General features: G+C 35.6%; 2 protein-coding genes across 2 annotated transcripts in view; both read left to right on the top strand.

The window, feature by feature from the left end:
- The first annotated feature begins 668 nt into the window (after positions 1-668).
- pin4 (peptidylprolyl cis/trans isomerase, NIMA-interacting 4) lies at positions 669-4,158 on the top strand. Its single transcript, XM_015377012.1, has 4 exons — positions 669-811; positions 991-1,058; positions 3,229-3,348; positions 3,791-4,158. Exons 1-4 carry the CDS (start codon positions 775-777, stop codon positions 3,947-3,949), a joined length of 384 nt encoding a protein of 127 aa, XP_015232498.1. The 5' UTR covers positions 669-774; the 3' UTR covers positions 3,950-4,158.
- A 2,691-nt stretch (positions 4,159-6,849) lies between these two features.
- faf2 (Fas associated factor family member 2) overlaps positions 6,850-10,755 on the top strand; it is a 12,060-nt gene continuing 8,154 nt past the window's right edge. The window contains exons 1-5 of the mRNA XM_015376713.1: positions 6,850-6,939; positions 9,503-9,571; positions 9,666-9,800; positions 9,887-9,963; positions 10,041-10,179. Of these exons, the coding sequence (XP_015232199.1) occupies positions 6,877-6,939; positions 9,503-9,571; positions 9,666-9,800; positions 9,887-9,963; positions 10,041-10,179 (483 nt within the window). The 5' untranslated portion in view covers positions 6,850-6,876. The remainder of the gene's footprint in view (positions 6,940-9,502; positions 9,572-9,665; positions 9,801-9,886; positions 9,964-10,040; positions 10,180-10,755) is intronic.

The raw sequence follows: 10,755 nt of genomic DNA, 5'->3' as shown, positions 1-10,755 counted from the left end.
AGTAATCCAGTAATAGCTTATTAGTTCCTCATTGTTTATTTTACATGAACTGCAGAGAAAAATTAATAAACAAATTTGTGAAATTCTTAGTTTACAGTTTAAGTATTTTAGTAGGGCCCATTCTGCTTTACTTCAATTCTCTAAAAATCACCAAAATATAGAAAATAATGTATATTGTGAGAAAAATGTTCCACATAACTACGGCTCACTCGTTGTTACTGTTGTTATATTCAGTAACATTTACTGTTCTATAAAAATTCCACATTTTGCCACTTTGTTTCAGTTAAATCTTTTGAAAACCTCCAACCTATAGCTGCACCTGTCCTCTTCTAACCCTGAAAGGGTTTCCTGTCCAAACTATTTCAAAATCTCACCCCAAGGTTTGGTGAAAAGTTGGCAGCCCTGGGAAATGGTTCAAAATGTTAAAAAGGAAAGAATACGCTTTGATTTAATAGAAATCCTTAGAAAGAAGTCAATAGATAAGTGCTATGTAATTATTTTTCCTCATCTTAGATTAATCAACGTAATTAACAGGATTTGAATCTTGAACAAATTTGGTTTTGCTGCCAGTAGCCGTTCGATCCACACTCCATACCAGTTGGTGGCGGTAATGCGCCATTTCGTTACGTGCAGCCCACCCATAGTATCCCATAAAGAAGAAGAAGAAACAGGCCGTAGAAGAAGAATCAAACCATCACCGCGCATGCGTACTACAACACTTGAATCACATTTGCAGATTTTGCTTATATTTTAAAGTTGCGTTTAGCTCAGAGAATGCCACCGAAGGGAAAGGGTGGAAAGGGCGGTAAAGGTTAGTGTCCCATAATGTCCCTGCTGTTCGCATTGTGTTATAAACTGTTACTGTTAGCTGTGTTGGCTAACCTGTAAGTTAGCATGCACTGCTGTCACTCAATGAAAATGTTTACCCAAACATTTCTCCCATATTCCTCTGCTCCACTCTCTAGTTTGACTTGTGGTGTTTCTGTGTAGGAGCTGCTTCAGGAGGTGCGGACGCTGATAAAAAGGAAAAAGCCCCAAAAGGAGGAACATCTGTTAAGGTACCAGAGATTTTACCCCCAGCTCTAAAAGCAGAGGGCTAGTATTCAAAGCATTACGGTTATTTTCTGACTGATTATCAGCCTGTTTTATTTCTGGTTCATTAATGTAAACTCCAAAAGTTAGTGTTGTTTCCAAAAAGCCATACATTAATTCTGACATTTGCGGTATGTTTGAAGTTTTTATACTCTTATATGTTCAGCAAACTTATGATCACAATATTACATTTACAGAAAGTAGCACATAATGGGGAAGCAGTAGATTAGAAAGGAATAGAATAATCATTTATTGTCCCAGAGTGGGGAAATGATGTGTTTCAGCAGCAAACCAAGCCAACTTTATTTATAAAGCAATAAAAAAAGGCACTGAAAAAGAGATGCATCATTTAAATGAATTATTTAAGCATTTAAATCCAATTAAATATCAAATAAAAGAAGAAATAAATTATCCCGGTTAAGTAGCAACATAAAATACACAAAGCAAGTAAGGAAAACATAATAACTGAGATTTTATAATGAATTGAAATGGCAAAGTAGTGGTCAAAATGTTTACGTATATTATTAGATGTTTGCTAAATGTGTTTTCTGAGCCTGGACTCAGTGTATGTAATTATTAATAATGAAGTCTTGCGTCATATTTTCATTTAAATGAAGGTCTAAATGTTGCCTACCCCCTTATAATCTATGGATACGCTCTGTAAATTGTAATTGCTTTCTGTATAGGCCTACTTTGTCCAAATAAACCCTTTCATTTCAGACTTTAGGAGGTTAGGATAACTGTATTTAGCCCTAGGGTGACCAGAATTGGGGTTTCTGAAGGAAAAGGAGGACACTTTTTTTTTTCCTGGGGGTTATGAAGTGTCGATTGCTTGGCCACTGACTGGACCAGACCTCAGTAGAGAGACATGAGCTGCCCGTCCTCAGCTGCAGGAGGGGGGCTAGAGGGAGGCGGCAGGCGGGGGAGAAGCACGGGGGCGCCGGTGTCCAGGCAACCGTCACCTGGTGTTTTTACAACTACGTGCTGCACGTAGTCGGCCAAAATCCCAGACGATTTAGGAATTCCCTCTTGACATTTTTTTAGGTCTGAAAAGTAGGACATGTCAGGGAAAAGGAGGACGTCTGTTCACCCTATTTAGCCCTGTCCATCTTACCATCAACTGTGACCAGCTTCTCAGGCTGTGTCAAACAAAGCAAACAAAACAAATTCTCAGAATTCTGACTTTCATCTCAGAATTTTGACTGAATTCTGACAATAAAAAAAGTCAGAATTCTGATAAAAAAGTCAGAATTCTGAGAAAAAAAGTCAGAATTCTGAGATTAAAGTCAGAATTCTGAGATTAAAGTCAGAATTCTGACTTTTTTCCCACACTATACTGAAATTAAATTAAAAAAAAATCAGTTAACTTTTTTTTTTCAGTGGCCCTAATCCTCGTCCGTACTTTATAGTATAAAGCTTATAATCTAAAGAAAAATTCAACTGCAATACAGATAAACATGGTGCGATCGTCGTATTTCCCGGACTGCTCTGTGTATGTCCAGTGATGAGGTCAGAGAAGCACTATAACAGAGAGAATGTACATTTTTAGGGTTTCTTTCAGCAGTCATTATTATTATTTTATACAAAGTACTTTCCTATATTGTAATAATTTAGGGATATTAATAAGTACTTTCGGTTCAGTGATGAAATTATTTCATGGCAACCTGCGTGAATTTGTGATTCCACATGTCTAACGAAGCTGATGGTTTAGGGTCGACCTTTTCTGGAGCGCCTATGCTGAGGAGCTACAAGGCTTCAAAAAGTCCATCCAGGACATGTTCATGTACTGTAGGTTCTGTCACTGGTTCCGCTCAAACAGCTTCTCTGCCAGTCATTTAGTCAGTTTAAATTACTTGTATCAAAGAAATCTATGTATGCAAACCACAGTTTTATATGTAAAGAAAAAGGGAAAAAAAATTGAAAACCATCTGCATCTTTTTTCACTCTGAGGGAAAAATGTTAATTTATTTATTTTTTTTTTAGCAAAGCTGTATTGATTCACTGTTAAGCTGTATGGAAAAAATGCAGAAAAGTTTGATACTTCTTCAAGCCACTGGATCGAAGGACAGCGCTGACCTAACCACACAGGGTCATTAATAAAGGGTCACAAAACTCCCCCCATTTTTCTCTCCTCAGGTTCGACACATCCTCTGTGAAAAGCATGGAAAATGCATGGAGGCCATGGAGAAACTCAAAGCTGGAGTTCGATTCAGTGAAGTAGCGTCGCAATACAGCGAAGACAAAGCTAGACAGGGAGTAAGTAGGACTGTTTTTTTTTTTTCTAGCTGTGTATTTATTTCTAAAATAAGCTTTTCCAGTAAGTGCTATGCAAACAGCCTTCCTGTAGTTAAGAGTGACTTATTTTCCATCTCATCTGTGCTTGACTGAATTCACAGTGGAGTAAATGAACTGGAACATCACATATTGCAACACAAGAAAAAATACTCTCAAGTTGAGATGTTGTAAATATGATTAATAGGAGGCTTTATGCAGAGCTGGTCTGAGTGATCAAACCGCTGACGGAGTTTTGTTTGTCATCAGTTCACACCTGCATCAGAGACCAAAACTTGTGCGCAGGTTTACTCAGAAAATCAAAGAAAGCATCAATGGAAATTATAAGTGTTAAAAATCAGTGTCTGGTTTTGCGTCATGTTTTTCTTTTTAAATTTCTAATAAGAATTTGTTTCTTCCATGACAGGGTGATCTGGGGTGGATGACCCGTGGGTCCATGGTTGGACCTTTCCAGGAGGCGGCGTTTGCTCTGCCTATCAGTTCGATGGATAAACCCGTCTACACAGATCCACCCGTCAAGACGAAGTTCGGATATCACATTATTATGGTGGAGGGGAAAAAGTAAAACTGGCCACTTCTTTTATTTCTTCTATATACCATTAAACTGGGCGGGAATGTTAAGAGAAAAAAGATCTTGTGTGGGATTGTTTCCTGTTAGTCTGTTCAAGTTTGCACTTCTACCCAAGCTCTTTTTTTTTCTCAAAATAATGAATTTTTTTATTTTACTTTGTCAAAATCTCTTCAATAACATGAAATAAAGAAATGAATAAAATGCATTAAATTGTGCAAAGTCTGGTACTGTTTTTTTGTGTGAAAAGTGCAAGAAAAACAGAAAATATAAATGGCTGTTATACAGAAATACAGAAAAGTTAATTTCAAAATTGCATCTCATTAACCCTTTAAAGCCCGATCCAAGAATAAAAAAAAACCCAGAAAATAACTTTTTTTTTTGGTCTGAATTCCTTATTTGGCCTTTTAACAAAATATGTAAAAAGAAAAAACAGAAATACATTTTTGATATTAATAATTTATTACTATGCGATAATTCAAGTTATTTTTTGTGTAGTCTTCTGCTGGCTGTTATCAGGTATATCTGATTGTGTACAATAGCATTTTGAGCAAAGTTTTTACCATTAAATTATGCAAAAGGTGTCAGATGCAAAACATTTCAGAAACCGTATGTATCAAATACGATACGTTTGGCATTATAGGGTTAAGTTAAAACATTGTCAAAAAATGTATTTATGTAAAGTAGAAAAGTCTTATTCCATGGGGGAACATTCAGATGCGTCAGTTGCAAACAGCGATGTTAATGGAAGCAAACAGGTTCACACATCACTGAGAAAATATCAATGATTCAATTTTCAATTTATCTTTATTGTCACAAGAACAACAAAATTTTAAAAAAGTGCCATCGATCGATCAGTGCATATGCGTTAAAACAAAAATCACTGTCACCACCATTTACACATAAAATAAGAAATAAATAACAATAACTGATAAAAACACTAATAAGAATAGCACATTCTCACACATATCATCCATGATGATTAATGGTTATTTTTGGTTGCATTTAGTTTTGTTATTGCTGTCGGGTAAAAACTGTCTCTAAGGCAAAGAGATTTAGCTTTTTATAAGTTAGAATATGAAGTTTAAAATTTCATGATTATTGAAACTCAGGTGCTGCATGGTGGTGCAGTGGGTAGCACTGTTGCTTGGTAGCAAGACGGTTTTGGGTGTCATTCCCAGTCCGGGGTCTTTCTGCATGGATTTTGCATGTTCTCCCCTTCCATGTGTGGATCTCTCTCTGGGTACTCCGGCTTCCTCGCACAGTCCAAAAACATTATTGTTAGGTTATGCTGGTGAAGATTCGTAGTCATCCAGGTCATAGTCATTCCAAAAAAGTTAAAAAACAAACTACTAGAATTTGTTTCCAGGTTTGACAAGTTGCTTCCAACTTTTTGAATTGAAAAAGCTTCCTGGATGAGAAGCGAAATGTCTTCAAACTTGGAAACAAAGTCCAGTGGATTTTTTTTTTTTTTACTTTTTTGGAATAATGGTTAGGTTAATTGGCTTCTCTAAGTTGTTCTTAGGTGTGAATCTATGTGTGCATGGTTGTGTGTCTCTGTGTTGCTGTCCACGGTGTACTCCTCCTCTCATCCATTGACTTCTGGAGACAGGTACCGGCCCCACCGCCACTCTAAGTGGGAGAAGATGGATGGATGAAAAAGTCAGTCCTGTAAAATAATTTCATTTGATGTGGATTCCCAAATCAGTGCAGTCTGTGGCATGACCTGAGTCTGTTGCACTGCTGAGCAATTAAAGTAATAGGAGCCTTCAGCTTTTATGCATTATTGTTTACAGTTTCTCAATGATCCTCTATAGAGTTGGACTGTTTGCTGTTCAATCCAGCAAAGAGAAACAATTTTTAAAGCTGATATTTGTACCAAGTCAGACTTGTGGTTTCAAGAAACCCTCTTAAATTAATTCTGGATTTAAAAAAAAGGGATTTGTGCCTCTCAAATCCTCATTCAAACATCGGGCCTCTGATTTTGAAATGTGTTGATGGTTTGAGACCTAGACTTATTATTCTATAGGCAAAAACAACCTTTTCTTTATTCATGTTTTTTTTTTATTGTGGGTGTGAGCCCCTGAAAAAACCTACTAACCAGTTATTGGCGGTTATATACTTGTTTATCAATGTATTAAATTGGTTAACTGATAAATTATCACAATATTTTTCTGTTTTAATATAAACCTTTGGTGAATTCTAAATCCCAATCAAATATATAAATATATATATATATAATGAAGAAGTTTGTGTATGAGCTATATTGAAACTGACTGAAATCTTAAAAGCCTGGGTTCACAGGCAAGTCTTCTTATTGAGTAATTAGAACCTGCACACTTTGACCACGATGACTCATCAAATTATATATAATTGCTGAAAACAATCTAGCTGCTATCATTCAAGAATGACAAAAAAAAGTAAGAATGAAACTATGGATCAGAATCTTTTTATTTTTCCTTCTGAAATTGGAAACAAAAATTGTACAAAATAGCTCAATGTCCAAAAATTGAACTATTGCCTTTCTAAACTTTTAGAAATTTTGTTTTTAAGTAGTATAATTAATTAATAGGATGTCATAATAATAAAAATAAAACACACAATTTGGTTAAAAACAGTGTCAGTGATTAGTGTATAGTTTTGAGCCAGTGTAAACTAGATAAAGCTCAGAATGTACCTAGAAAAAGAAAAGTCTAACTAATGAGCAGTTTACCATCATCATCATCATCATCATAAAAAAAAAGCTTGGAATGTAGACTTTAATAAGACACAACTTTTATAATATCAGATCAGGCGGGATGTTGTAATACACATTCCACAGCGCTAGGTGGCAGAAGCGTTCGAAGCGCGCGGCAGTGCAGCCAGCAGCAGCAGGAAAAGACGGTTGACGTTCTTACGCCTGGCTGGGTGATTGGCGAGGTAAGATGGCGGCGCCAGAGGAGCCAGAATTATCCCAGGCGCAGACCGAAAAACTCCTTCAATTTCAGGTATACTGTCAAAAATCCTCATTAACATGCTTCCATTTAAAATCCCATATGCTGATGTGCTTCCACAGATAGCTGATCGCGGTGAACAGGTCGTCATATTGAATGAAAAGCCTTTTTTTTCACACACTCAACTTCGATTACGATCCCCCAACGGCAACTGGAGGCAGGGCTACCAAAAGGAGCTAAGCTAACCAACAAGTTAGCAGACTTTGTGGGACGTGGCTGGGCTAAAATAGCCTTATATGAATGAAATAGCGTTTTAGACGCGTACTCTATCGACCTCTATTAGTCAAAAACATCAGTCTTTCGGCCGTTGGCTTCGTTAATCTTGGATTGTGTCTCCAGTTAACGTTGGCTGCTTAACATTTGCTAAGTCAACATTAGCACAGCTGTCATCCTCTGACTGTCACAGAAGTTTCAGGACTTCTCAGTGTTTCTCAATTGTTTATTTAACATTTTAGGAAGCGACAGTGAGACGTGTTGATCCAGTGTTACCTTGTTAGTTTGATGTGTTTTTAGCTGGCGGTTATTGTTCTATCTATGTTTTAAAAAATACATTTAATCCTGTTCTACTCCAGATAATTACATTTTTTCTAACCTGTTGTGTAAGTTAACCACATGCTTTCATCTTGGTTGGACAAATGTTGGAGCTGATTTTAGGTTGATTTTTATTTTTGCTGCCTAGATTACTTAAAAAAAAAATGTTTGCAATCTTTCTGACTAGTGTATTAAAATCCAGGGTTTTCTTACCTTATTTATGTAAGGCCAATTCAGGAAATCTCCCTTTACTGAAAAGGATCAAACACTTTTGCATGTCCCAAAATATATTATCAGATCAAACCGACATAAAATACAACCTTAGCTTAAGTTAAATTGGTTATCTTTTTTTTTTTACATGTACCAAATATGGTTGGGGCGATACAACAATTTTAATCTTAATATTGAGCCCATGTGAATTTAAAAAAGCAATTGGTTAAAGCCGTAAATCATATCTGAAATGAAAAACTACATGGACTTAACTTAATCTACTTCTGCAACAAAATCAGATTATATTAGTTAAATAATTGTGTAAATAAATAACCACACTATAACATAATTTGACAGGATTTATAGATTGTTGGAGGCAGTATTCTTTTATTACACAGATATTCCAGAAATCTATAATTAACAAAAGCATAAATATGCAAACAAAACTTGCCTTTAGTATTGATTCCAATGCTATATAGTATTATACCTGGATACATCTTTTGAGTATCATCACTTGGTAGAGTATTGGTACTTTGATAACCCCAGTGTTGCATATATTTATATTTTTAAGTTTTGTCTTGCTGGCTAAATTAAGCTATCTGATTTTTTTTATAGTGATTTATTTTGTTTTTATGACTTATATTCTCAAAATATTTGTATTGATTGATTTTTTTTTTTTAATGGTAAAGTTATCTTACATTATGAGTATTGACTGAATGTCAACACTGATTTTTGGCATTTTTAGGAGTACAGTGTATATTATATATATCTCAATATGTTTTTCTTTTATAAAGTCATTATAAAAGGCATCTCTGAGACATTTTTGACCAACAGCTCATAGAAAAACATGAGAAATGGCTGAGAAATAGTCTGTTGGCATGTATAAATGTATAATTCTAACTTAAACCATCTCGGTATCAACAATACCTTCTCATCATACCTCTTTTTAAAACATCTCGATAGATTTAAAGTCTCGATGGATCGCCCAGCATTAGTCAGCTCTTTGATAAAAACCTTTAATGGATACCAAGATCTCTAAAAACTTGAAATATTAGCTAACCATAATTACCATAATTGCATATGAATAAGTCATTTAAAATCATAAATATATTGCTTAACTGAAGACATTAATATTGCATGAAATCGTTTAAATACTAAATTACTTGTTGTAATCCTCATTTATTCTGTGTAAATGTCATTTTTTATTAAAAAAAATCAGTGGAGTTTGACTTTGAAACAAAAAGGCTTTTAAATGGCTTGAAATTAAAGCAATTGGCTACAAATTGTTTCCCTTATTTAATGGGTGCAGACATTATGTTGGAAAATTAAGGTTGCATTCGTTTATCTGGTTATTTTATGTTTTGTATTTAGGTAGTAAAAAGCACAATATGGAGGGTTTTTTCAGATAGTAAAAAGAGCTTAAATTCTACTTCAGAAAAATCAAGACATTTCCAGAAAATCCGGTTAAGGATGTTTTCCTTCAAGGGATCATCTGCAGTTCTCTAAACTGTAACCTGAAAAGGCGGATCAGCTGTTCTTAAGAAGGTAGCATTGTCACCAACCTAGTATGTAGAGCGCAATTAGCAGACATGAGGAAAGTAACTTGTTTAGCTTAAGCTAAGGTATCTATTTATAAAAGCAGCAGCACTTAAGTTATTGACTCAAACTATATGGAAAACTGTTTATTCACATTTGGAGTTGAAGTCCATTCGGTTAAAAACGTTTGAAGGGAAAAAATGCGATTATTTCTCAAAGGAAATGGTGAACAAAACATTCCTGTTTTCACTCCTTCTGACTTTCTGTTCATGTCCAACAGGATTTAACGGGGTTGGAATCAATGGACCAATGCCGCCGAACATTAGAGCAGCACAATTGGAACATAGAGGTAAAGTCGAGTGAACCGACATGTGATTAATATTCTAATTTATCCTTTCTATGCTGAAGAACCATTCTGATGGGTTTGCATGGATGTGTTGCAGGCTGCAGTGCAGGACAGACTTAATGAGCAGGAAGGAGTTCCTAGTGTGTTTAACCCTCCACCATCCAGACCTCTTCAGGTCAACACAGCAGACCATAGAGTATATAGTTACATCGTCTCCAGGCCTCAACCCAGGGTGCATCTTTTGGATCAAAAAATAAAGGAAAATGCTCATTTGTTTGTTTTAAGATGCAAAATTGTTAATCAGTGCTTCTTTTTCAGGGCTTACTAGGATGGGGTTACTATTTGATTATGCTACCATTCAGATTTACGTATTACACACTTCTGGACATATTCAGGTAATCTTAGTGTTTTTTTTTTAGCTTTCATAAATCTAAAAGGGAATGTTTACCGATGCGCTTTTCTTTGTTTGAAGGTTCGCGCTGCGATTCATCAGACCAGACCCTCGCGCCCGAGTGACGGACCCTGTAGGGGACGTCGTGTCCTTCATTCATAGCTTTGAGGAAAAGTACGGTCGGTCACACCCGGTGTTTTACCAGGGGACCTACAGCCAGGTGAGTCTGTATCTGTTCAAAACGAAACAGGAACGCTCATGAACGTAAGACGTGACATAAAATCTAATGCTTTGATGGTGAATGAATGAATAAGAAATTTATTACAGACAATTTTTTCACAAACAACAATAAATAACAATAAATGAATCAATAAAAAATACACATAAAAGACACTAGGTAACATCAGCCAAACTAACTAAATTCACCTGAACATAAATACTAGGGTGGAATGGTTTTACAAAATCCACGGTTCGGTTCGATGTATGTTGATTGTTACACAGAAATCCCATAAAAATTAATGAAATTAATGATAAAATCCAAAAAAATGAATGAATTGTAATTATTTTTAATGATCCGCGGAAACCCTGGATCATTTCCGCATGTTTTGCTGCTTTGAATTTAATCATCTGGCGCATGCTCGCTCCCCTCTGAGTTCCTTGGAGATGGTAGAGAGCATGCGCCAGATGATTAAATTCAAAGCAGCAAAACATGCGGAAATGATCCAGGGTTTCCGCGGATCATTAAAAATAATTACAATTCATTCATTTTTCGGGGAATTTTTTCATTAATTTCATT

Source organism: Cyprinodon variegatus, unplaced genomic scaffold (assembly GCF_000732505.1).
Source record: "Cyprinodon variegatus isolate N-32 unplaced genomic scaffold, C_variegatus-1.0 Scaffold8, whole genome shotgun sequence".
Lineage (NCBI taxonomy): Eukaryota > Metazoa > Chordata > Actinopteri > Cyprinodontiformes > Cyprinodontidae > Cyprinodon > Cyprinodon variegatus.
Note: the sequence above shows the minus strand (reverse complement) of the source record. Positions and strands in the feature narration are given on the sequence as shown.

What these genes read in the sequence shown, in the direction of transcription:
- pin4 (XM_015377012.1), top strand. Translation starts at nt 775, where the DNA reads ATGCCACCGAAGGGAAAGGGTGGAAAGGGCGGTAAAG. An exon ending in GGGTGGAAAGGGCGGTAAAG is followed by an intron (nt 812 to 990) that starts GTTAGTGTCCCA and finishes GTTTCTGTGTAG; the next exon opens with GAGCTGCTTCAGGAGGTGCG. An exon ending in AAGACAAAGCTAGACAGGGA is followed by an intron (nt 3,349 to 3,790) that starts GTAAGTAGGACT and finishes CTTCCATGACAG; the next exon opens with GGTGATCTGGGGTGGATGAC.